Source organism: Talpa europaea, assembly GCF_964194135.1.
Source record: "Talpa europaea genome assembly, chromosome: 1".
NCBI classification, from domain to species: domain Eukaryota; kingdom Metazoa; phylum Chordata; class Mammalia; order Eulipotyphla; family Talpidae; genus Talpa; species Talpa europaea.
In genome coordinates this window covers 67,810,348-67,837,578 of record NC_140073.1, presented here as the reverse complement: position 1 = coordinate 67,837,578, position 27,231 = coordinate 67,810,348, and the positions used below count along the sequence as shown (strand labels likewise).

The 27,231-nt window shown below is 38.7% G+C and overlaps 1 protein-coding gene across 2 annotated transcripts in view; it reads left to right on the top strand.

Annotated features, from left to right (window-relative positions):
* CNTNAP5 (contactin associated protein family member 5) overlaps positions 1-27,231 on the top strand; it is a gene marked incomplete at its 3' end in the record, with an annotated part of 850,995 nt that overhangs the window by 681,435 nt on the left and 142,329 nt on the right. For both annotated transcript variants that reach the window (XM_084247346.1, XM_084247345.1), the window contains exon 14: positions 15,160-15,316. In XM_084247346.1, coding sequence (XP_084103472.1) covers positions 15,160-15,316 — 157 coding nt within the window. The remainder of the gene's footprint in view (positions 1-15,159; positions 15,317-27,231) is intronic.

Below are 27,231 nucleotides of genomic sequence, written 5' to 3'. Positions count from 1 at the left end.
GAGAGGATGAACTCAGTTATCCATTGGTAAATTTTCAGTGAAATCATGAGAGGATTAACATCATCAAATATATGCTGACTGGATTTTCATTGAACCAAAAAAATAAAAAAAGAGAGAAGGAACTAGTTAATGAATTCATCAGTAGTTTTTCCTCTCAGTTACAAGTTAAACATCACTTTAATCATGTATTTTATTGTTTTTTTCCTATTATATCTTCATTAGCTGCAACTAATATAACCTAATACATTTGTTTTAATAATAAGTTAAATCTAAAACTAAGCACTTCACTCATGTTTAGCAAGCTGCACTGTCATTAAACAGGATTTTTTTTCAAAAATAAAAGATAGGAATGCTTGCACATTTTTGAAAAAGATTCAAACCTCCCAACAAGTGATTCTAAAGTCCTAGTTGTAAAATTTAGAGTCACTTGGTGGGTTTGACAGATATGGAGAATCTTGAATTCCACTCCTCGAGTGTCTGGGAAAAGATTTCAGAAACCCGTGTTCTTACAAGCACATCGGGGCAGTTTAATTCAAGTCAGACAGAAATTATACTTTGTGAAACATAGATCTAAGAATTTTAGAGAGAAATTTCACTCGATTCTTGGTTACATGATTAGCTTATTACCCCCTTATGTAGCTGTTGAGCAAAGTCATTGGAGTTCAAGCTATTGACCTTCTTGGAAAAAAATGGCATTTATTAAAACCATTATTTATATCTCAGATCTTTTTGATTTGTTTGCACGTTTCATATGTAAGTCAATAAATAGCCCAATATAGTGGGGGAGATAATATGATGGGGAACATCCCCAAGAGAACTGAGGATACCTACTCAATAGTGTTCTATGGCTTAATCAACAGTATAATTATTTGAAATATAATGCTCTAATTTTTACTACAGACCAACTACTGAGAAGACCTAAGGTTTCTTTACATGTCTAGGTATCATAGGATTAGGTATCATATGATGTAGTAAAGATATTTTGGTTTGGAGCCAGATCAAAATAAAATCTAAATTCAACATTTCCTATGTGTGTGATCATAGGAAATTTATTAAACCTTTGTCAACTTCAATTTATCTGTAATATTAGAAGGAAATCTTCATATTATTTTTGAGAGGTTTGAATTGACATGCATTATGTCAACCTTGTTTTAAATGATAATGGCGTGGAGATCCAATTTTATTTCACTGATTATAAAACAGAAATGGCAGATGTATTCAAAATAGAAATGACTTCACAGTTTTCTGTGGAGCTGTGCTCTCTTAAAATTTAGCCTTTTTTCTTCTGATTTCCCAAATGTTGCTTAAATTTTACCTCAACTTTATTTTATTCCAATTTGCATTGAAGGTGATAATTGAATGTTTTTTTTTCTCTCATTTACTCTTTTTTAAAAAATATATTTATTGAGGTAATGTTGGTTTACAGCACTGTTTGTATTTTATTCGTTTATTTTTTAAAAGATTTATTTATTTATACAAGAACTAGGGTACATGTCAGAGGCACGGGAGGGTGAGAGAATCCACCAGAGACAGAGTAGGGAACAGAACAGGCAGACCAAAGACACTGCTGAGGGGAGCAATGGGCGAGGCAGGAGAGGTCTGCTGCGCCAAGTGGGTTTCTCCCTGGCTGGCCAGGAATCGAAACCACACTGCAGAGGCTGCGGACAGCTTCACAGCACTGCGCTCAACCCACTGCGCTACCAGGGAAGCCCTCATTTACTCTTTTGTGAGAGTCCAAATGGCAAGGATCATTATCTGTTTTTTTAATAATCTAAGTAGATAAGTCTCCTGTTAATTGTAGATATGGTATGTTGCTTTGAGTACACGAATTAACAGGTAAGTAAACACCTTTATATCTGATGACCTCATTCTATGCCACATTTATATTAAGTTCTTATTCCAGACTTGAGTGTCATTGTATGGACCTACCTATCATTATAATGGCAAAACTATTTGATATCTTCAATTATGGAGTAAAATGCCAAAGATGAATCTACCTACACAAAGACAGAAGGTGTAATGGTCACATTGGCTTCTGCAAGAAGTTTTTTTTTTTTTTATGTCATCTGTGAGAAATTTTTCTATGCTAATGTTTCTTTTCTGGTGACATTTGTTCATTTGTATATTCATCAGGCATATATTTAATTCCCAGGACAAACCGGCACATTCTGTGTGCTGGGATATAGTCATGAATGGGACTTAAAAATCCATGCACTCTCATGACGTGTGACATTTGAGGAACGTGCTAAACAAAAAAATAAGCAAATAATTTTAGAGTACTTTAAATATGGACAATGGGAAAATAGTGAAATTTCATTTCAGATCCAAAGATAGAACACAAGTAGTCACTGCAAAAAATAAAAATCAAAGAAATCATGTAAAGTGGGATTTGGACAAGGGCCTGCAGTGAGGTCTGTGAATAGGTTGGAGTGTGCAATGAAATAGGACCCGGAAGTCTGCAGAACCAGAGCTACAGGACATTCGGGGTGTGGTAGAGTTTAGATTTAATTCTTAGATGGAGTAATATGGATAATTTGATTGAAAGATAAATGATCTGACCTGAAATTTCCCTTTTCTGTAATAAGCATAACTTATAAGAGATGGAAAAATAGCAGAGTCAAGGTTTTTGCTTTTGAAACTGTAAAAGGTCACAGTGGCTTTGGCTAAGGTCTGTCATTCAATTACCTGAGTTTCTGGGGCAAGCAATTTATCCTCTATCTAATGCCTTTGTCTCCTCATCTGTAAAGTGGGATAAAAGCATTTACCTCATAAGGTTGTTGTGGAGCTTAGATGAACAGGGTATAAAAAGTATGTGAAACTGCCTGGAAAATTTAAATGTTCAATAAATGCTGGATATTTTTTCATTAGATTACTAGTATACATACATGTATTATCTTGATTTAATGTAATTCCCAATTTTATGACTGTGTATAAACATTAAGCATTTAACCATTCTATTTCTTTTTCTTCAGTTTTGTTTTTCTTTGACTCTATATATCAGCATAGGTTAAGCTATGCTACAGTTACCAATATTCCCCACCCCAAATCTCTGTAACTTAACACCATACAGTCTTCTTCTTTTCTTCTTCCTTTCTACATTATAATTTAATATGGATTTAGGTGTCCTCTGATTTTGTCATCTCACATCTGGGAACTACATCTGCCAAGTTTGTCATATTATAGACATTATTTAACAAACTAAGAAGCTTATTCCAATACTACCTTATTCCTTTGATATTATCCATTTCTACAAACTTATAATAATTTTTTTCTCTAATTGGTTGTTATCTTCAGCAAAGCTCACATTAACTCCATATGCTTTTAGCACATACAGAAATAAAATGATCTCTGTCTCAGTGAAGGTGGGTGTTTGGGATATGAACCATGAAGGGTTGGGCTTTAGGGATCCAGAACTTGAGCCTGGCTTTGCTCTCAGTTATAAGATAACTTTGAACCAATCATGTAAGCTTGCAAGATTCCTCTTCATTTAATATATGCTATCAAAAAGTGTATTCCCGGGCCTCCCAGGTGGCGCAGCGGTTGAGCGCTGGGTTGCGAAGCTGCCCGCGGCCTCTGCGGCGCCGGTTCGATCCCTGGCTGCTCCCCGGCCACTGGCGGAGGATCCCACATGGCGCGCAGTACTCTCCTGCCGCCCGCTGCTCCCCTCAGCAGTGTACTTCAGTCCTTCTGCCTGCTCTGCTCCCCGCTCTGGCTCTGGTGAATTCTCTCACCCTCCCGCGCTTCTGACTGTACCCAGTGCTTGTATAAACAAACAAACAAATAAAATAAATAAAAAAAAATGCCTCTAAAAAAAAAAAAAAAAAAAAAAAAAAAAAAAAAGTGTATTCCCTGCAAAAATTTAAACAATGCAAACAGAATTATTTAAATTAAATCCTTTTGTCCACCTCTTTGCTTAACCATGAGGAATCCCTGTGGTATATTCTAGAAAGGACTGTCTAGTCCAGCATTAAATGACCCTATCAAAGTGACTTTTATCATTTGTTTTGAGAGGTTATATCATTAATCTTTTCCAAGTCTCCCCCCCCTTTGGGCTCATTTCAATTAAATAGGCAGGGAGAAGAGAACATTGAACAACATTATAAAAATGTTAATTCCTACTGTCATTGACAAGCTCTTAATCACACTATTAGACATATGTTCTGATTTAATGGTCCTGACCAACAAGCAGTAATACCAAGATTGACTTTGATGAATGACCACCATTATTTTCTGATATGGATGAGGTTGTTTTTCTTTCTGACTACACATTTCCTCAGGAATGATATTCTATTCAGAAAGAAAGAGTATATAAATACTTTCCTTGGTTTTCAGGGTATTTTCTCTTAAGCCAGTATTTAGATGATCTGCATTTTGGTCACAGTGTGGAACAGTTTGGTGAAACCACTGGTAATTACTTCACCTAACAAATTTGGAGGAATCTTCCTCCTTTCTTATTGTTTAAGGCCATAAGGCTTAATTCCAGCCAATAAATACATATATTTTGCACATGAGGATATCTCATTATCCTTGAGAGTTGCTTCTTAGCAACACCGTAGTGAAACCAGAGTACCTTTACTTTGAGACTCTTAACCTGTGTAGACACATTCCTCGTGGTACCATTTGTTGAAATATTCTTCAGCACCAAGCCTTAGGTGAAATGCTGCCTTTCATGAATCATTTCTCTTATCCTTTCCCAGGACTTCTGAAAATTTCTTTTTTTTTTTTTAATATTTACTTATTTATTTATTTATACAAGCACTGGGTACAGTCAGAGGTGCAGGAGGGTGAGAGAATTCACCAGAGCCAGAGCGGGGAACAGAACAGGCAGACTGATGAAACACACTGCTGAGGGGAGCAGCGGGCACAGCAGGAGAGGTTTGCGCACCATGTGGGACCTTTGCCAGTGGCCAGGGATCGAACTGGCGCTGCAGAGGCTGTGGGCAGATTTGCAGTCCAGCGCTCAACCGCTGCGCCACCGGGGAGGCCCCGACTTCTGAAAATTTCTAACTGGGCTTCCCTGGCATTTTATTAACTTCTCCATTTTGACCCTAATCTCATTCCCACTTGCATTTGTCTTAGCTGCATACCTGTCCCTCTTCCCGTACATGTTCGAAACTCCTGTGGGGCTGCAGTAGTCTATTAAAATTTACAGCACTAGTATATCACACCATGACCCTAAACACCTTCACACAGCATAGAATTAAACAAATAATTGAATGGGCTATGCATTGACTAGATTAAATTATATTATCTGTCTGTATATACACATTTATATCATATTTACTGAATTTTAATAAATACTATATAAAATAACTATATAAATTGTATATATATATATAAATTTTTTTTTCAATCCCATGTCATCCTACAGGTGGAAGTTGTGGTAGGTGACAGTCAAGTGACCAGACCAGTCATGAGATAGTTTCTCCAAAGTTCTATGCAGAATTTTTCACTGAATAAGAGTAGAAGGCATTGAGACTGAAAGAGATGAGCCAAGACGATCACCAATAGATATACTGCTATCTACACTGTAAAAAGATCTGTGTGCCATATTTGAAGGGGGCAAAGATAAATATGAAAGTCAGGTTTACACTGCCAATCATTAGAACTGTTTTGGGACTGGCAGAGAGTGACCTGAGATTTGAGTTAAATATATGCAGGATGAAAAAAAGGCAACTGGAAAAGAATACTAGGAGTGATATCCTGAGTTGTTGCTCACGTGCTTGTTATAACTGCTCACTATTTCGGTAAATAAGATAGATAGTATGATGAAAAGAGAATTGATTTTTTTTTTTACTTTTTTTTTTAAAGATTTTTTTTTATTCCTACAAGAACTGGGGGTACAGGCCAGAGGTGTGGGGGGTAAGAGGATTCACCAGAGACAGAGCGGGGAACAGAACAGGCAGACTGACTGAAGACACTGCTGAGGGGAACAGCGGATAAGACAGGAGAGGTCTGCTGTGCCATGTGGGCTGCTCTCTGGCTGGCTGGAGGTGGAACTGGTGCTGCAGTGGCTGCCAATAACTTGATGGCACTGTCTTTAACCTCTGTACCACTAGGGAGGTCCTTTTTTTTTTTTTAATTTCTTCATCTATGTGTCTCTTTATTAATGTTTCTAACCAACTGCAAATATAAAAAGAGAGACATCTCTCATTTTATTTGTTTATAATCCCTGTGGATTGTATGTGTAGTTAATATATAATTAGTATTTTTTAAGTCATTGTCACAATAATGCTAGATAGTCATTTGACAAAGCTCAGTGGCATGCGATGCTCAGTATTTAATCTGTGGTTCACAGTCAGATGGGATGAGAGTTGTTCATGTGTCACATATTGGAGCCCAGCCTGGGGAGGTGAAGTAATACCATGGGGCAAAGCAAGTAGTAAGAACAAGTCTAACATCAATGGGTCAGGTATATCTACTCCTCTCACAAGTCCATGACAACATGTGCTTCCTGACCAGTATAGGCTTTTTTGAAGATCTAAGGGAAATGAAGTTCAAACATTTCTGTTGCGGCCTCCCTGGTGGCACAGCGGTTGAGCGCTGGGTTGCGAAGCTGCCCGCGGCCTCTGCGGCGCCGGTTCTATCCCCGGCTGCTCCCTGGCCACCGGAGGAGGGTCCCACATGGCGCGCAGACCTCTCCTGCCGCCCGCTGCTCCTCTTAGCAGTGTGCTTCGGTCCTTCTGCCTGCTCTGCTCCCTGCTCTGGCTCTGGTGAATTCTCTCACCCTCCCGCACTTCTAACTGTACCCAGTGCATGTATAAACAAAACAAACAAACAAATAAATAAATAAAACATACCTCTATTAAAAAAAAAATTTCTGTTCACATAACTATTACAAGATTTTGAGGCTATGAGCATACGATTTCTAAACGTAGAATTACAATAAACACAAATGATAGCAACAATGACAGAAAATCCACATAGTAACACTATTTCTATTTTTTCACAGAATTTCCCAGTTACATGCAGGCATTGTTTGGAATTACACTATTCATAACTGTGGAAGAGGGGCCCACTTCTTTTGGTGGTAGCTGTAGATATCATTGGGACACTGATGCTTACTATTTTCCAGGTTGTTAAGATTCTAAACAACTCAAGGTTAAAAAGTAATCTCCAATTTGAATTCTGTTCAATGGCTCATAACAATTAAGTCATAAAATTGTACAACTCACCTGTTTCATGATTTCACTTAAATTTCTTACATTAGAAAAAAAATTGTAATTTGAACTAAGCATGTATAAGCTGGACTTATACTTAGGTTTTCTTTAAAACTTATTGTGGTTTTTGTCTTCTTGAGACATTTCCCTGAATATATTATGTAAGCAAGTCTTAGGAGCAGAATGGTATGCTATGCATTCATTTACAGAACTCCTAGATTTGACCTCTCATAATGTTTTAAATTCAGATATCCTATATCAATGAATAAATCAACCCAACAGAAAGAAAACAAGGAAATAATGACTTTATATGAAATAATGGATTAGACAGACTTAATAGGTGCAGTGCCTTCCATCCCAAAAGAAATGAACACACATAATTCTCAAGTGCATATGGAACATTCTCAAGAATAGGTCAGGGGCCTCCCTGGGGGCACAGCAGGTTGGAGCACAGCACTGTGAAGATGTCCCCAGCTTCTGCAGCGCGGGTTGAATCTCGGCAGGCCAGGGAGATTCCCACATGGTGCAGCAGACCTCTCCTATCTTGCCCGCTGCTCCCCTCAGCAGTGTATTTCAGTCAGTCTGCCTGTTCTGCTCCCCATTCTGTCTCTGGTGAATCCTCTCACCCTCCTATGCCTCTGGCCTGTACCCCAGCTCTTGTATAAAAATAAATAAATCTTAAAAAAAAGAATAGGTCATATTCCCATATTTGGACATAAAATGTGTCTCAAAAATATATGAAAGTAGAATTTGTATTAAAATATTTTATATTCACAAAGAAAAAAATTTAGATATCCACCACAAAAGAAAACTCAGAAAAAAATCAAAAACATGGAAAAATGTACTAAAAATAAACTGAATGATTTTCTAGATTTATGAAGAAATCAAATGAGAAATAAAAACAAAATTCTGTAGACTAACTAAATTGAAGAGATAAGTTACTATATCCTATGGAATGCACTAAAATTTGCAATATGAGGGAGATACACAACTACAGGTTCACATCAATAAACATGAAAACACTAAAATAAACTAACTTTACATCTGAAGGAATAGAAAAAGTAAAACAAATGAAAGCAAAAAATTAGTAGAGAGAGAAAATAATAAAAATTAGAGAGGAAATACACAAAATGGAAACCAAAAAGATAACACAAAGGATCACTGAAACCAATAGCTAGTTCTTTGAAAAGATAACCAACACTGATAAACTTTAATTTAGGCTCATTGAGACAGGAGAGAAACAAACAAACAAAAAAAAATAGAATCAGAATTGAAAGAAGAGAAGTTACAACAGATACCATGGAAATACAAAGGCTCATCAGAAACTGCTGTAAACATATGTATGCAAACAAATTGGACAGCCTAGAGTCATACAACCTTCCAAGACTGAGCCAGTATGAAATAGAGAGTTTGAACAGGCCAAACACAAGCAGATAAATGAAAAGAGCAATAAAACATTTCTCTAATAAGGAAAGCCCAGGACCGAAGTGATCTTTATCAAAATAGAAAAAAAAGTGATAACTGATACCTAAAACACTTAAAATACATTGAAGAGGAGGGAAATTGCCCATATTTCCCAAATATTTCACAAGACTAGCATTGCCTTGATCCACAAATCAAACAAGAACTGTACAAAAATTGAAAACTATAGGTTGATGTCTCTGATGAACATAGATGCAAAAATCAACAAAACTGGGCAGTCTAATTCCTGGAATATATTAAGAGATTCATCCATCATAACCAAGTCAAATTTATTCCAGGGATGCAAGCTTGATTCAACACAGGCAAATCAATCAATGTCATTCATCACAAGAGGAAGATAAAAATCATGATCATTTCAACAAATGCTGAAAAATCATCTGATGATATTCAACACCCATTTATGATTAAAAAATTCTCAGTAAAATGGGGATAAAAGGAACTTATCACAACATAATAAAGGTCATATATGACAGACACTCAGCCAACATCATACTCAGTGGTGAAAAACAGAAAGCATTTATCCTAAGAATAGGAACAAGGCCAAAATGCTTGCTACTGTATGACTTCATGTTGGAAGTCCTAGCCAGAGCAATGAGGCAAGAAAAAGACATAAAAAGAATCTAAATTGGAAAAGAAGAAGAGAAACTATCACTATTTGCAAATGACATAATAATATACATGAAAAATTCATGACTCTACTAAAAAACTACTGGAAATATGCATGAATACAGTAAAGTGGCAGTATATAAAATCGATACATCTGCTCCCTGCTCTGGCTCTGGTGAATTCTGTCACCCTCCCGCACTTCTGACTGTACCCAGTGCTTGTATAAATAAATAAATCTTAAAAAATAAAAATATAAATAAAATCGATATACAAGTTATTTGCATTTCTATATGTGAACAATATATTACAGGAAAATAAATTAAGAAAGCAATTTGTTTATAGTTGTACCAAAAAGGATGAATTACCTGGGAGTAAACTTAAAAGAGGAGAAAACTATAAGAGGCTGCTAAAGAAAATAAAAGACACAAAACAAAAACTGGAAAGAATTTTGTGTGTTCATGGATTAGAAGAATTAGCAATGGGAAAATAGCCATGATACCTAAAGCAATTTAAGGATTCAGCACAAAGCCTATGGAAATTCCAGTGACATGTTTCAAGGAAATAAAACAATTGTAACATTTTTATGGAACTACAGAAAGCCCAAAGAGACAGAGCAATCCTGAGGAAAAAAGACGAAACCTGGAGTATCACACTCCCTGACTTTAAACTATTTTACATAGCAGTTGTAATCAAAACAGTATGGCACTGGAACAACAGTCAAAACAAAATAGAAAGGATTGAATGGAACAAAATAGAAAGCCCAAAAATAAAGACACAGAAAATGGACAGTTGATCTTTAAAAAGAAACCACACACATAAGTGGTTCTGGGAAACTTGGACAGCCACATGCAGCAACATGAAGCTAGAGCTTTACTTAACTCCATACACAAAAATTAACTCAAATATGGATTAAAGGCTTATATATAAGACATGAAACTATACAATACAAAAAATAAAATATAGGTGTCTGGGATATTAACCTCAGATATTAACCCCAGAAGCATGGGAAATAAAAACAAAAATAAATAGAACATAAAGCCAAAAAATGTTTGTACTACCGAAAAAACAAAAAGGTAGCCTTTGGATTGGAAGAATATATTTGCACATCACGTGTCAAACAAAGGGTTTATTCTCAACATATATAAAGAACTCATATAAGTCAACAACATAAGCAACTCAATTGAAAAATAGTTAAAAGACCCTAATAGACACTTCTCCAAAGAAAACATTCAGGTGGCATAGGGCACAGCAAAAATTGCTCAGTATTGGGACCTCTATATATAAGGCCTCCTTGCCCTGGTGGTGCAGGGGGTTAAGTCTCAGTACTATGAAGCTATCCACAGCCACTGCAGCAGGAATTTGATCCCAGGGCGTGGAACTAAACTACATGGTGCAGCAAACCTCTCCTGTCTCACCTGCTGCTCCCCCTGGCAGTGTATTTCAGTAGATTTGCCTTTGTTCTTCTCCCCACTCTGTCTCTGGTGAATCCGCAGATCTCTCTTTACCTCTGGCCTACACTCCAGCTCTTCTATTCATAAACAAATAAATCTTTAAAAAAAATTGCTCGGTATCACTCATTATAAAGGGAATGCATAGTTAGCCCATTAGTCTTTTAAAAGCCCAGTTCTTACATCCTTAAGATTCTGGGACAGCCCAGTGCTTTCCTAACAAATACCTTTGACTTGGAACACTCAGAATGGCTTCATAGTTTGTCACTAACAACCCCATTAATAAAAGTCTGTTTTGACTATTTTCTGTGGCTTTTTTTTTATTTTGTTAAATCTTCCTACTAGGCTTCCTCAAAATTTTCAAAAATGCATTTTAAAAATCTGCTGATAATTTTTGAGATGTGCCTAAATTTACTCTCTGGCCTTTGGACCATTTCTTTTGTTGGCTGTACTCTTCCAGAGGATCAGTCACATGTTTACTGTCCCCTGCCTTCAAATTTTGCTCAGAATTTATCTTTTTCCTGACTTTTACCTTGACCACTCTAGTTATAATTGCAGTGTACTCTTCTTCCACATACCTGTTCTCCTTGGCCTGCTGTATTATTTCCATACTTCTTATACCTCCTAAAAGCCAAATTTCTTAATTATTGTTATTCACTGTTTCCCATCATTTCAAGGTAAACTCTTTGTGGTCATGTTCTGTCTGTATATTTATTTTGATTTGTATTAGTGATTTATCCCATGTGCCTAGAATAATGACTAGAATAGGGTAGAACTTCCATAAATATATGTAGGTGAATGCATATTTTTATAAGATGTATTTATAATTATGCTTTGTACTTTCACTTTTGAAACAATCTTCTGTCAAAAGAATATCATTCCAACTTCTCCAATCGCCAAAATTTTTAGTTAGGATAAATGTAGATTCTCTTCCTGGCTCCATCATGAATTCAGGAAAAATCTGCAAAACTTTTGATGCTTAGTTTTCTCATTTTTTATGTTTTATTAGTACTCCATAGAGAAGGAAACAAAGATGGACTATCGTAGGAAAATTTAGCAGTAACATTCTACTTTCAAGTGTCTGTGGGTACTTCCTTTTTTTCTTTTTCCCTTCCTATTATCTTGCACATTGACATTTACTCAGTTAAAACAATTTTCAACCTTCATACTAATCACCAGACATGGCTATGGTCCCCAAGTCTCAGTGAAAAAGACACTGATAGATTCAAAACAAAATAAATATAAAGCCACTAATAGAACTTTTAGGGGTTTAAGTGGTTGTTCAGAATTCATTAATGTTGCTATTAAAATGTTTACAACCTTGGTATAGCTCACAAACAAAAATAATCTGTGATGACATTGAACTTTACTATGTAATCTGGATTCTAGATTATGGGAAGAGAATCTTGGGATAAGCCGGAAAGAAAGAGAGGTGGAAATTTCTTCCCAATTCTTGGCTCCAAAGTCTACATTGGCAAACATATCCAAATGCACAATGTCTTACCCTTGTGTGACCTGAACTTACACCCTAGGACAATCTACCTATACCCATCTAGTTCTGAAAGTGCTTTATGCTACAAATGAACCTGCAAACTCTTAAGGACAAGTGGGTGTGGTTTACTTAAGCTATGATTTAGAAAGAAATCCATCTATTTGAATTTGTGCTCAGTTATTTGGAGTTATTTAAAGCTAGAGAAAATGGGCTCACACCACGTAGAAGTATTCTTTGCAAAGAAGGTGCTCGTTAATAGATATCTCTAATTCTAGTTTAAATCTAGCTTAAACTGGAATTCTATCTTAAAAGCTAGTAAAGGGGGCCTCCCCGGTGGCGCAGCGGTTGAGCGCTGGGTTGCGAAGCTGCCCGCAGCCTCTGCAGCACCGGTTCGATCCCCGGCTGCTCCCCAGCCGCCGGTGAGGGTCCCACATGGTGCGCAGACCTCTCCTGCCTCCCGCTGCTCCCCTCAGCAGTGTACTTCGGTCCCTCTGCCTGCTCTGCTCCCTGCTGTGGCTCTGGTGAATTCTCTCACCCTCCCGCGCACTTCTGACTGTACCCAGCGCTTGCATAAATAAATAAATAAATCTTTAAAAAAAAAAAAAAAAAAGCTAGTAAAGGGATTTGAAATATTGTAGGCAGTGTAAAGACTGATCTTTTGGGATGAGTAAATCCTTCAGGAGATCTGATCCCTGAATTAGCACCCCTAAGATATGCCTGTTTTCACAATATCTTTCTTATCTTTTTCTCATGACCTACAGATTCTTGGAAGCTCCAGGTTATCTTTTTTATTCTTGTTTGTTTTACTGATTACCATGAGGATGTAACCTGAGAACAATGTAGAGAACGTTGTTGCTATTTGTATACACAGTTAATTTGTAGATTATGTGTTTGTAAATCATGAGGCGCATGCAAAATTAAATCTCGACTAGGCAATATTCCAACCTAGCACCATTCTCAGACAAATATTATTCTACTTTAAAATGATAAGTCATGAAAACTTGCTCTTAATATTTTTTCATTTTTAAAATAAATTCATATTAAACACCTGTTGAATGTCAAACAGAAGCAAAACGGCAAATACCAGGTGATGTCACTTGCATCACATACATAGAAAATAAAATAAAGGAACCGGTGAAACTAACCCCAAACGAATCCTAGAAATCAGACTGCGGAATTGAGGTTACTAGTGGTGGAAGATGGAGTAGGGGGAACTGAGTGCGGAGGGGGCTCAATGGTCTGTGGTAAAGGGCTGTGGGAGCTTTGATGGTGTGTTGTGTGGTGGCAGGTGTCTCAGAAGGCATGACCCTATCCTCCTAAATAAAATACAGTGTTGTAAACCAAGGTTATCTCAATTAAGAAGAAAAGAATAAGATAAAACAGCAATTTCCAAAGGGCACCTAGGCCTCACTTCATTTAGCCTACGCATCAATGACAGCTCCCTGTCATTTTCAATACCTGAACATTTTCTGAATGACAATTCTACTTATATATTCCATTCATAAAAGAAAATTCAATATATTTTAGTAAACTAAACATTGCAAAGAAATAAACTGACAAGAACAAGACTCAAATGTATAGGCCCAGAATTATGTGTCAGCCTTCTATGGATTAAAAATGACCATCTAAAGGATTTCTTTGGCTCATACATAGATTTTCACAATGTTGTTTTCCTCCAAATAGTTAAACTTGAAGGATATGGATTCTCTTAAAAAAATATTTCTGGAAGTATGATGACCATGGGGCTAATCTTTGTCATGACAAAAATAAACAGGAGTTAGAAAAGGGTTGCCCTCTTTGAGCGAACATTCCTTCTACACCTTTGTCCCCACCTGTAGGGCATCAGCTACAAGCTTGCCCAGTTCTTGATGGTGGCAGGTGAGAAAGCAGGAATGAAGCCCATATGTGGGGAGCAGGAACATGTTGTTATTATGAGGCAGTGGACACACAGGTAGCAACATTCGCAGCAACCAGCAGTGGCAGCGCCTCTGGGTTCTTGTCTCAACACTGGTCTTGTGCCCCCTGAGTGGTCAGTGAGAAGCTGTGAGAGCTCCTACACCTGTACTGAAGCCCTATTAGCGTGTAAATGATTTACAGACAAAGCCAGCACAGGGCCAAGTTTAGGCCTCGTCTACAGAAGTATGTTTTCACGCATGTGAACTATACATCAACATGACATATCATTACTGCTTTCTTCCATGAGGACTACACCTCAAGGCTACAGTTATGTGCTGGGCCACCTCTGCTGGAAGGTCACGGTGAAAAACACTGAGAAAACTGTCTTCCCACAGGCCCTACAACCACCCCTTCACATACTCTGCCTGTGACTAAGGACAGATGTCAGGCAGATATTGGCCCTCAGGTGGTGGATTTTTCTTGAGTACCTTTAAAAGGAAGTTAATATTTGTGTCTATAGCTTTATTTGTCTATATGGTTTTGTATGTATCCACCTATCTATAATCTCCAAATTTTGATAAACTTTACTCATTTCTGATATGTGAGTGATTTATTAAGCATTTCTTAGTGGTAATGCCTCTGAATATTGTGATTAATCAATGTCACACTATATAATTTCCACGAAAGTGTTGTCTGTATGTGAATGTGCATATTGGTACAGAGATATAGATATATGTGTGTGTGTGTGTGTCTAGAAAGATTGTAAAGGAGAAAGGAGGGAAGGTGGGAAGGAAGGGGAGAAATGAAGAAAGGAAAAAAGAAAGGAGAGAAAAAAGTGAAGGAAAAGAAAGAAGTGATGAGATATGGAAGGAAGGAGGGGTGTGTGTGTGTGTGTGTGTGTGTGTTTGAGGTATATATTACATATATTATATATGCCAACCAGACAGACTATATATATGGCATATAATGTACACACCAACAATATATATTACAATACATTATCTTCAGTTTCTGTGATTCCTCAGTGCTAGTTCAGGCTGGCTCCACTCTGATGACAAAATATATTCTCTTTCAGATGGAACACCATTTACCTGGTGGATTGGGCGGTCCAATGAAAGGCACCCTTACTGGGGTGGTGCCCCTCCTGGAATCCAGCAGTGTGAGTGTGGCCTGGACGAGAGTTGCCTGGACATTCGACACTTCTGCAATTGTGATGCCGACAAGGATGAATGGTAATGGGCATCACAATCTCACTTCGCTTGTGGAGAAAGTACATTAATTGATGCATAAAATTTCCCCCGAGAGAAGAGCCCGAATGAGAAATTCAATACGAACTAGGGTTTCCTAATGACTGTGATTGTTTTTAACTTTGAAAGTTGCCAGTTCCAGTATTTTGAGGACTATTACTGAGGTTTGCAACATAAAGCTCATTTTCACATCATCACCTCCTTATTTCTGAACATTCCATTTTAAACAAAGAACTTAATGGAATATTTAGCCTTGTGATTTAGCCAGTGTTTCTATATTGTGGGGAATGCAGGTTTTTTAAGATCGAGTGGGAGATGAGGAATGTGTAACTAGATAAACTATTTCTTTCTCCTCCATTTGCCACTGATGTTTCAGTCACCAGTCTACCCTTTTACTGTCGATAAAAATATAGCAAAGGAGATTTCTAATGATTGAGCATAGAAATAAATCTATATTGCAAGATTTATTTCGTAATAAATAAAATTTTGTAAATTAAATTATAATTCCATAATTTGTTTTTTACCTTTTCACTTTTGCATGTTAAAGTTGAGGCATGTTGCAGAGAGGTTCAGTAATTTTCCTAAGGTCACACATATCTACTAAGTGACAGATGCAAAATTTGAACTCCATATATCTGAGAGTAGCCACTCATTTACAAATTCCTTTTGTAAATTAAGTTTATTTTTAAATTCCCATGATCATTACATCTACTGTTCCTTTGTCTTCCAGTTGAACTGCTAGTTTTTCACTCTATCGATTATGGAAATATGCACAGAACATTTCTAAAGACACTTTTGTCTGAATTTAAGGCATTCTTTAGTTTTGCTTTTCTAATTGTGCTTGCTTCTTCAAATGGCGCTCAATTATAATTAAGAATTCCTATGTGAAGCTGCTCTCAACCAGCTGAAATTTATTTTAAGTAGTTTTCCTTCACTCTGAATTCACAACAGCAGAGACTATTTTATTTATTTATTTATTTTTGAAAATTTATTTATGTATGCATACAAGAACTGGGGTACAGGCCAGAGGTACCAGGGGTGAGAGGATTTGCCAGAGACAGAGTGGGGAACAGAACAGGCAGATCGACTGAAATACACTGCTGAGGGGAGCAGCGGGTGCGTCAGGAGAGGTCTGCTGCGCCATGTGGGTAGCTCCCTGGCTGGGGATCGAACTTGTGCTACAGTGGCTGTGGATAGCTTCATAGTACTGCATCTTAACCCCTTGCACCACCAGGGAGGCCAGCAGAAACTATTGTAAATGAAACCTCAGCTCAGTGAGAAAATGGCCAAAATTTTGGCCCCCTTGGGTTCTATGAGATGGGCCACCTCTTCAGAACATCCTTTCCCTCTGCTCTGGTTCCCTTATAATCATCAACATAGAAGATAGTGTATATCTAACAACCTTTTATACCAGCAAGGCAGTAGGGCAGAGTGGGGGGGTCTATGGGGCCAAGAGGCTGGCAGGTCTCCTAGCCCCCAGCAAATCTCCACTCCTTGGGCACTCTGTGGCATTGTCTCGTTGTATCGGCAGGAAGCATACAGTGCAGGTTTTCTGATCCAGCAGACCGGGTAAAGGAGAGTCCTGGAGCCCTCAGTGGCTTTTCAGGCTTTTGTTGGGATCTACCAGGCACACGGCAGGCAGGGTTACTAGGGAGCCAGGAAGCTGGCAGGCCTCCCAGCCCCCAGCAAGTTTTCACTCTTTCTGGGCTCTCCAGCATGCTCGCATTCTCTCTGCTTCTCTCGTGTTTCTCCTCTGCTTCTACTCGTGGTTCTGCTGGTGTCCCCATGACGCCGCCCTTATAAGCCCAGTCTCTCAGCCCAGGTGAATCCCATCTACATGTGTCCACACCCATTCAGGACCGCAGATCCATCATCCATCCTGATGGCAGGAGGGCAGAAAAGCCTGATATTTTACCTTCCCCTACACTTGTGGTCTCTACCTCTAATAGCTGTCATGCTGCTGTCTGCCACTCTGCTGCACTGTCCTATTTGACACTACCCTTATATGCTTAGCCTCTAAGATCAGGTGTGCCCATTTATGCACACCGACACCATGCTCCAGGTGTCCACCATCAAGTGTACCCCAAGCCCATGCTCCTAAATGCCTCCTGCATTCAAGGCCGCAGGTGATAGTCAGAGAGGCCAACAGCGCAAAAGCATCATCATCATTTTTCCTATACAACCCTTTCCATTTTCTGTAGAAAAATGACAAAGCCCCATCTTCTGCAACTTATTGTGGCAATGAAGGCATCAGCATTTAATTTCCATACAGTTTTTCAATGACCAACCTACCCAGGATCAAAAGACAGGGATCTAACTTCCCCTCATAAGTATGCCCAGGAAAGCATGGTCAGCATCTCAGGGCAAGATTCAGAGGACATCAAGAAGTTCCTTCTGTCAGTCTCATGAGGGAGAAGGGGTTGAGATTCTGATTTAACTTTTTTTTTTTTTATTTCATTCATCATCTTAGAACCTAGTCCTAAGTTATATGGTGACAGTTTTGGAAAATAATTTGTAGTTGCAGCGGTACTTAATGCTCCATCTGATATTACTCATTTATCACATGTTTACTTTGCAACAGGCAGGTAGTCTGCTGTGCAGACAAAGTCAAGGACATAATTGACCTTGATCTTGAAGAACTCACATAACAATGGGGAGAAGAAAAACTAGTTAGCCATAAATGGATCAATGTGATGAATGTCCAAGGTGTGTTTGGACCTGTGGTGGATATAGATGTGATAGTTGGAGTTCAAGAAAAAGCAGTAAGTTCTGAAGGACCAGAAGCAGTTAACTAAAGTAAGTGGAATATGGATAGGGGGACCCTCCTTGTACTTAGTGAAATGTGAAATAATATAAAAATTACTCCTCAAACCACTAGTGCATATTGGTGTGGTTATTGTACAGTTTTCTTATGGGGATTTATAGGACATGATGGTAGAGGGAAGTCAAATCCAGATCATGTAGCTCCTTGAATGTGAAATAATGATAGATTTTTGTGGAACAAGAATTGTGGACATAGAATACATACATTCAGACATGAGATCTGGCAGAGCTTTGTGGAAATACTATAAATAGATAACATTAGTTATTTATTTAACTTTAGTATTTACTGTAGAAAGAAAATGTGCAAAATAGGACATAATTGTGAAACATCCGTATTCTTCAGCATTCTTTCACCCTCATTCTTGGCTAACCTGTGCCCTAGCTGGCTTACTGCACTTTTCAAATTTTTTTTCAGACAAGCATGCCCTTTTCACTGGTAGTTTGGATTTTCCTAAGAAACCTCAACTATCTATACCTTGTGAAATTCTTTTAAGTTTCTTGGGTTAAGTTACTCAGGAAACTGTCAGGGTTAGTATAGCATCTAATGGATCTAATACAGCAGTTTACTGTATTACATCTGCTTAGATAATATTGTCTCTTACAAATGTCACTAAACATCTACTGAATTATTTTTTGGTGTCTGGTTTCTAAATCTCATGTCATCATCACAACAGTCCTTAGGTTGGATGTATTATCTCCTTTTGTCCAGACACAAAATTGAAAGTTGAGATGATCAGTACACTGGTTAAGATTATCTGATTAAAGGAGTAGAAAGTTGGATTCCAACTGAATCCAAAAGTACTCCTGCTGTCGACTTCAAACAAGTTTCTGAGTTGGGATTATGTGTTATTGGAGTTAGTTAAGATGTCAGAGAGAATTTTCCCAGGGCCTCTAGTCATATCATCAAGGGTGTTGTAGTTTTTACCAAGTCAGGCTGCTCAGGGCCTCTCAGTCCTCTTCATGCTTCTGGTCATTAATAATGTTTTGTTTTGTTTTAATAAGCCTCCCACGTAACTAAATAACTGATTGTTACATATTTCAACAAGACCCCATAAATGAAGAAAATAAGTATGTGGAGTAGAGGTGAATGAAGGGTAAGCATCTCAGAAGATGGAGATGGATGAGGGGAAAATAAATAGTTACTGAACCCCAAAAGCACAAATCCCCCTTTTTGAAAACATATTTTATTTATTTATTTTTGCATAGAAGAACTGGGATGTATGCCAGAGGTGCAAGGGGTGAGAGGATTCACCAGAGACAGAGTGGGGAGCAGAACAGGTGGATCTACTGAAATACACTGCTGAGGGGATCAGTGGGTGAGACAGGAGAGGTCTGCTGCACCATGTGGGTAGCTCCCTGGCAAGGGATTGAACTGGTGCTGCTGTGGCTACAGATAGCTTCATAGTGCTGAGATTTAACCCCTTGAGCCTCCAGGGAGGCTGCAATCCCTTCTTTAAGAGAAACCTCAGCTAAACATCTGATTCAAGTATACTATGAAACTCACTTCTTAAGAGTTTCTCAGTCAAAGTAGTAAACAGGAAGACAAAGATCAAGAAATGAAAAATTTGCAATGAGTAATAATTTCACTGTTAATGACATTTACAATGGTTTCAATTTAACCAATAGAAATTTTCCATGAGTTTTATGACCTAGATATTTTAGACTACCCAAAGTAGGAAAACAAATTCTAGTGACAGCTCCAGCTTGTGGTCCGTGGAAGACAACAAGGGGGATGTTGGGTTATGTGGGTGGTGGGTCCTCCTTCTGGTGGAAGGACACAGGGGATGGTCACCCAGCAAGCTGGACACGACGGGGGGTCACCAAGTGTGCTGCTTGGTGATGGCTAACACCTGATTGAAAGGTTTTCTCAACTAAACACTGGGTAGAACTAAAGTGTAATTTTCTTGCTTAACAGAATATTCTTTTATTTATTCATAAGAAAATGAAGACATTTTATTTGATTTTTAGTAACTGTGTTCTTGGCTTCTTGCTGTTAATGTACCTTTTATAAAGCGATATGGCACTAAACAGGGGAGAACATTATATAAGGTTTAAATTCTGGTCATCCTGCACCAAAAAGGGGAAGCTTGTTCTTTTTCTTAGATAATAAAATATTTTTAGGAGATTTTTTTTTTGGGGGGTACATGGATTCCTGAAGCTTCAAACTACTCTTTATCCCTTGATTCCATTTCTTTACAACAGAGAAATTATTTAATAAATGGTGCTGAATCTAGGCATGAACAATGGGTGAATGACTTCTGTTGGACATATTTTTACCTTCTGTCTTCTGGTAGATCAGCCATGGCCATTCTTGGATTAACTGATATTTACTTCATTGGTACCTGTTACCCATCTTTCACATATTTTCCAATGTTCAGCGTAAGCTTTTGCTGCAGCTTTACTTTCTATGATTATCAAAAAGTATGGTGAAAGGCTATGGGTGCCTTGGTGGTGGGTGTGGTGTAATTACAAACATCTGAACATGTGTGATCCTGGATCTCTGACTTATATACAGTGTAGTAAAGTGTTACCTCAATAATAAAATAAAGTAAAACCAACCAACCAACCTACCAACAAAAAAGTAGACAGAAATGATCCATCTGACCCCAAAGTTATCTTTTTATACCATTGCATTAACTTTTCTTGATAAATGCCATGTCTGGACCACAACTTTTCCTTCACAAAGACCTTCCCTTCCTGTCTCATAAACTTTTATGAGACAGTGTCTATAGGAGAATGATGCTGGGGTTTAGGATTTTCCTGTTTTCTCACATAGGCTTTTGTTTGGTCTCTCAGACCCCCCATGGTTCCCTTAAACCTCCACCTCTGAGATGCACAGGACAGCACTGTGAGGGTCTTCACTCCTGCTCAGATTCCAAGATGTGACTGGGACTCTGAATCCTAGAGAAAGGAAAGGGCCACTTTAGACACACTGAGGTTCTTTTTCTTATTGAAAAAATAGTAATAAAGTTCAACTCTGCTGGTTGAATTGTATTATTCATGAATCTGTTTATGAGTCATTGTACTACATATTGAGTTTTAAAAATGCCTTTGCCCCCAGGCAGGCAGAATTCGTCAAAGGTTTATCTGGATTTTTACTCACTCAGATCCTGAATTCTCACATGCATCTAGCAGTATAATCAGGACCTTCACCTGTGTTGGAGAGAAGTGTGCTTGGCACATCGTAGGTCCTTCATGCATTAATTTTGAATAAATGGAGTCATTTCCCTTCCTGTCCTCTCTTCCTGTCCAAATTCATCCTCCATTTGCACATGATAGCCTGCTATTTTTTTTAATAGCTGTTCTTTTTTTTTTTTTTTTTTTTTTTTTTTGTGGGACCCTCACAGGTGGCAAGGATCAAACCGGTGCTGCAGAGGCTGCGGGCCACCTTGCAGCCCAGCGCTCAATCACTGCACCACCAGGGGAGGCCCAGTAGCCTGCTATTTTATTTATTAAATTTTCACATAAAATAAATTTCCTGGAGTAGCTTGATACTAAATTGTTTCCACTAAGGATCTCATGACTTGTTTTCAGATTCTTTGTAGAAACAAGGTTCTGTGGTATATCTAAGCGGAGATAATAGAAGGCACTGCATATTTAAGAAAAGAAGGAACAGTACAAAAATATGCAGGGAGGGAGGGAAGAGCTTGTCAACAGAGACTGGATATTCAAAGCCAACATATCATATCGGTATCCTGTAGAATTCTAGATGGAGAAATATAGTTGATAAAATAGTTGTTAGTTTACCAAGGGTAGCATTATGGAGTGGTTTTGTTTTGTTTCCTTTTTTTATTATTCAGTGATGCCACCATCTTATCATCTAGTGGGAAAATATCTTGTATAAGCAATTTAAGACCTGTTGGTTCTGGAAAACAAAACATCACTGTGAAAGGTTCCTCTTTATGCTCATTTGAAACCAAAATGTAGACTGAGGCATCTGTTATCTGTCAAGATGTACAAATATATTATTTCTAAATTGCCAGTGGAGTCTCATTGAGTAAATGTAAAAATATATCAGAAATAGAACTCAAAAACAATAACGGGATTAAAAGTTAGCATTTGGGTAGTATATTTTAGCCTATGCATTTTATTTGGACTATTATTATATAACAACATACAAGTCTACTTAAAAATGCAATGAGCCTAGATTTTACCTTAATTTGCCTACTTATGACTTTGTGGATGGCATTGCTCTCATCACAGTAGCTCTTACTCCGGTACACATAAGAAGAGTTGCTTACCTCTTTTTTCTCCTGCAGATTTGTTTACAATTGTTCAATCTGATTGACCCCATGTAGGAGTCCATATTTAACAATGTATAATTAAATTATTTTACTGAATTTTTAAACTTAAGGGTTTTTTTATTACAAAAGATGTATGTTCTATTATAGTCTTATAAAAAACAATCTCAGAAATATTAAAATAAAAAAATAGAAGGAGGGGCGGAGCAACATGGCGGCGAGGAGATGCTGCGAGTAAGATCTCCCATTAAAAAAAGTTAATAGGGAGGAAAAGCGGCAGGTCCCAGTGAGAACTGGGACACGGAAGATAAACGGACGACTCCAGCAAACTGCCCGAAGAAGAAAGTTGCCATAAAAGAGGACCAGAAGGGAGGGAAGCACAGAACCCTGCTCCCCTCCCCCGCCCACAGAGGCGGCACTCTCTGACCGGCAGAGACGAGGGAAACAACAAACCAAAACGCCCAACAAGAAAAACGGAAGCAGCAAGTGGGACTGTGAGTGGAAAGGAACTATTTCAGCCACCACACCCCGTGAACGGGAGCTGAGGCGAACCCTGCAGGATCCGCCGCCGCGGAGGTGAGCTCCAGGCGCCATTAAAGAGAGCCCCGCCCACCAGGAGGAGACCAGCACCAGCACACAGCCCCGGCGCCCGGTAAGCTTGCGCGAAAGCTGCGCTCGGATTGTAGCTGCCCAGGGCCCTGCGCCTGCGACCTAGGCTTGCGGGGAGACGGCGGAGGCCCTCCCTGAGTGAGCAGGAACAAGGCGCCCAGGCAGGGGAGCGGGATTCAAAAGGCGCCATTCCCGCGCCACTGATCTGGGCTACAGCCCGCGTCCTGGAACTGAGGGCTTTGGAACTGAGACCCGGGGCACGAAATTAGGGGCGTGGGTTCCCCACGACGGTGGGGCACAAGGCAGACACAGTACCCCAAAGCCGTTGAGGTGTACCCTACCATCCCCGCTCTGCTCCCTGTCCCACGGGGTGGAAAATCAGCTCCCCAAGGGCTCTAGGAGAGATCTCTGGTGCCACCTAGCAACTTGACCCCAGCACAGGCTACTGAAGGAGCTAGTGGCCAGCTGAGGAGTTAGCCCACACCGGGCCCCTTCTGAACAAGTAGTCTGAGCCCACAGGGAGAGCGAGCACCCACAGCCGGGGCAGACCAGGCGCGCAGAATAGTGTGCCTGAGACCAGAAGCGCAGGGAGTGTGTCCCACATCACCATTTTAGAACAGGGACATTTCTTCAGTAAAGACTACCTGCAGAAGGCTTCCTCAGGAGCCAGAGGTGAGCGGGGGAAGTTTGCCCACGCCAGACCCCCTCTGGCCTGCAGTCCAAGCCCAGAGGGGAGCAGGAACCCACCGCCGGGGCAGACCAGGCGCACAAGGGAGTGTGTCCCCACATCGGCATTTTAGAACAGGGACCTTTCTCCAGTAAAGGCTGCTTGAAACTGACAGATGACTCCTGGAAGAACCAGAGGGGAACAGAGAAGCCCACCCAAGATGCCGGCAAGTCCCAACAACACAGTGTCCCAACGCATACGGCAAATTAGAAAACAGACAGTAGGGAGGAGAAGAACCACACGCAACCTAACAACTCTCCAGAGAAAAAGCACACCACAAAAAGAAAGCCAGCCCCCAGATTGCAACGACAATAACTTGGAAGAATTTCTGAGCCTTCCAGAAAGAGAATTTAAAATTGCCGTGATTAAAAAACTGACAGAAGTCATAAAGGAAAACAATGATAAGGGAAAAATAATCAACGATCAGAAGAATGCAATTGAGTCCCTAGAGAGGGAAAACAATGGTCAGAAGAAAGAAATTGAGTCCCTAAAGAGGGAAGTAAAAGAAATGCAGGAGATCAAAGAATTAATGGAAGAACTAAAGAATTCTGGGAAAAGCAATGAAAGCAGAATAGATGAAATGGAAGAACGAATAAGTAATCTTGAAGACACAGAAATAAAAAGAACCAAAACAGAAAAGGAAAGAGAAGTACGAAGGAAAAAGAACGAAGAAAGACTTCGGGAACTATCTGACTCCATGAGGAAAGGAAATATAAGAGTTATAGGAATACCAGAAGGAGAGGAGAGAGATGTAGGAACAGAGAAAATATTCAAAGAGATAATTGAAGAGAACTTCCCAAATGTGAAGAAGGAGCTGAAAATTGATATACAAGAAGCAAGAAGAACACCAAACTTCCACGACGAAAGGAAAAATACAGCAAGACACATAATAGTAAAGCTCCCAAGAATCCAGGACAAGGAAAAAATAATGAAGCTGGCAAGAGGGAAGAAACAGATAACATTCAAAGGAAAACCAATCAGGCTGACATCAGACTTCTCTGAAGAAACACTACGGGCAAGGAGAGAGTGGAGGGACATAGTCAACAGACTCCAAGAAAACAGATGCCAACCAAGAATACGCTATCCCGCAAAGCTCTCTTTCCTCCATGAAGAAAGAATATGGACCTTCCCAGACAAACAGAAACTCCGGAATTTCATTGCAACTAAACCCCCACTCCAAAAAATACTACAAGGAGTCCTAAAGCCAGAACCTCAGAGAGACGAATAACAATGAAAGAAGGCCAAAAAAAAAAAAAGTTATTAAAAGAATAAATAAATAAAATCAAAGGAAAGACAAACACAATGGCAAATACAGATGTTAACATATGAATATTAACTCTAAATGTAAATGGACTAAACTCTTCAATAAAAAGACACAGAGTTGCAGCCTGGATTAAGAAACAAAACCCAACCTTTTGCTGTCTCCAGGAAACACATTTAGCTACAAAAGATAAAAATAGGCTCAAAGTTAAAGGATGGAAAACAATCCTACAAGCAAATGGACCAAAAAAGAAAGCAGGAACAGCTATACTTATATCAGATAAAACAGATTTCAAACTCAAAAAGATAAAAAGAGACCCCAATGGTCACTACATTATGATCAAGGGGACAATACTTCAAGAAGAAATAACACTCATTAACATATACTCACCAAACGAAGGAGCACCAAAATATATCAGACAACTGTTGTCCTCTCTGAAAACAGACATCAGAGAAAACACATACGTAGTGGGAGACTTCAACACACCACTATCAACAATGGATAGATCAACAAGACAAAAAATAAGTAAAGAAACCAAAGCTCTAAATAAAGACCTAGAGCAATTGGGCTTAACAGACATCTATAGAACACTAAACCCCAAAAAAACGGAGTACACATTTTTCTCAAGCGCACACGGATCATTCTCCAGGATCGATCACATACTGGGGCACAAGACAAACATCAACAGATACACCAAGATTGAAATCATATCAACCATCTTTTCTGACCATGAAGGCATCAAACTAGAAATAAACCATAAAAAGAAGGCAAGGAACTTTCCTACCTCATGGAGATTAAAAACCACACTACTGGAAGACCATTGGACTAATGAGGAGATCAAAGAAGAAATTAAAAAATTTTTTGAATTGAACGACAAGGAGGACACCAATATCCTAAATGTATGGGATGCAGCAAAAGCAGTAATAAGAGGAAAATATATAGCAATAGAAGCTCACATCAAGAAACAAGAAAGAACGCAAAGAAACAACCTAATCTCGAAGCTCAAAGATCTAGAAAAAGAACAACAAAAAAACCCCAAAACCAGTAGAAGAAAAGAAATAATAAAAACCAAAGCAGAAATAAATGAAATTGAAACTAAAAAAACAATCCAAAAGATCAATGAAACCAAGAGCTGGTTCTTTGAAAAAATCAATAAAATAGACAAACCCCTAGCCAGGCTCACAAAGGAAAAAAGGGAGAAAGCACAAATAAACAGGATCATCAATGAAAGAGGAGAAATCACAACGGACACAGCAGAAATCCAAAGAATAATCAGTAACTACTATGAACAGTTATATGGAAACAAGTTTAACAATCTAGAGGAGATGGACAAATTCCTACAACTCTACAATCACCCAAAGCTAGATAAAGAAGAAATAGAACACCTAAACAGACCAATTACAATTAGCGAAATTGAAATGGTAATCAAAAACCTCCCCAAAAACAAAAGCCCAGGACCTGATGGATTTACAAATGAATTCTACCAAACATTCAGAGACGAATTAGTGCCTATCCTTCACAAACTCTTCCAAAAAATTGAGAAGGAAGGGACAATACCAAACACGTTCTATGAAGCCAACATTACACTAATACCAAAACCGAACAAGGACAACACAAAAAAGGAAAACTACAGGCCAATCTCCCTAATGAACACTGATGCAAAAATCCTCAATAAAATTTTAGCTATCAGAATCCAACAATGTATCCATAAGATAATTCACCACGACCAAGTTGGATTCATTCCAGGGGCACAAGGATGGTTTAACATCCGAAAATCAATCAACGTTATCCAACACATCAACAAAAAGAAATATAAAAACCATATGATAATATCAATAGATGCTGAGAAAGCTTTCGACAAAGTGCAACACCCATTCATGATAAAAGCCCTTGAAATTCTTGGAATACAAGGAACATACCTCAACATCATAAAGGCCATCTATGACAAGCCAACAGCCAGTATCATTCTCAATGGTGAAAAGCTGAAAGCAATTCCATTAAGATCTGGAACAAGACAAGGATGTCCACTCTCACCATTGCTTTTCAATATAATACTGGAAGTCCTAGCCAGGGCAATAAGACAAGAGAAAGACATCTAAGGAATCCAAATAGGAAAAGAAGAAGTCAAACTATCAATATTTGCAGACGATATGATATTATACATAGAGAACCCCAAAAACTCCACAGAAAAGCTAATTCAACTCATCAATCAGTTCAGTAAAGTGGCAGGATACAAAAT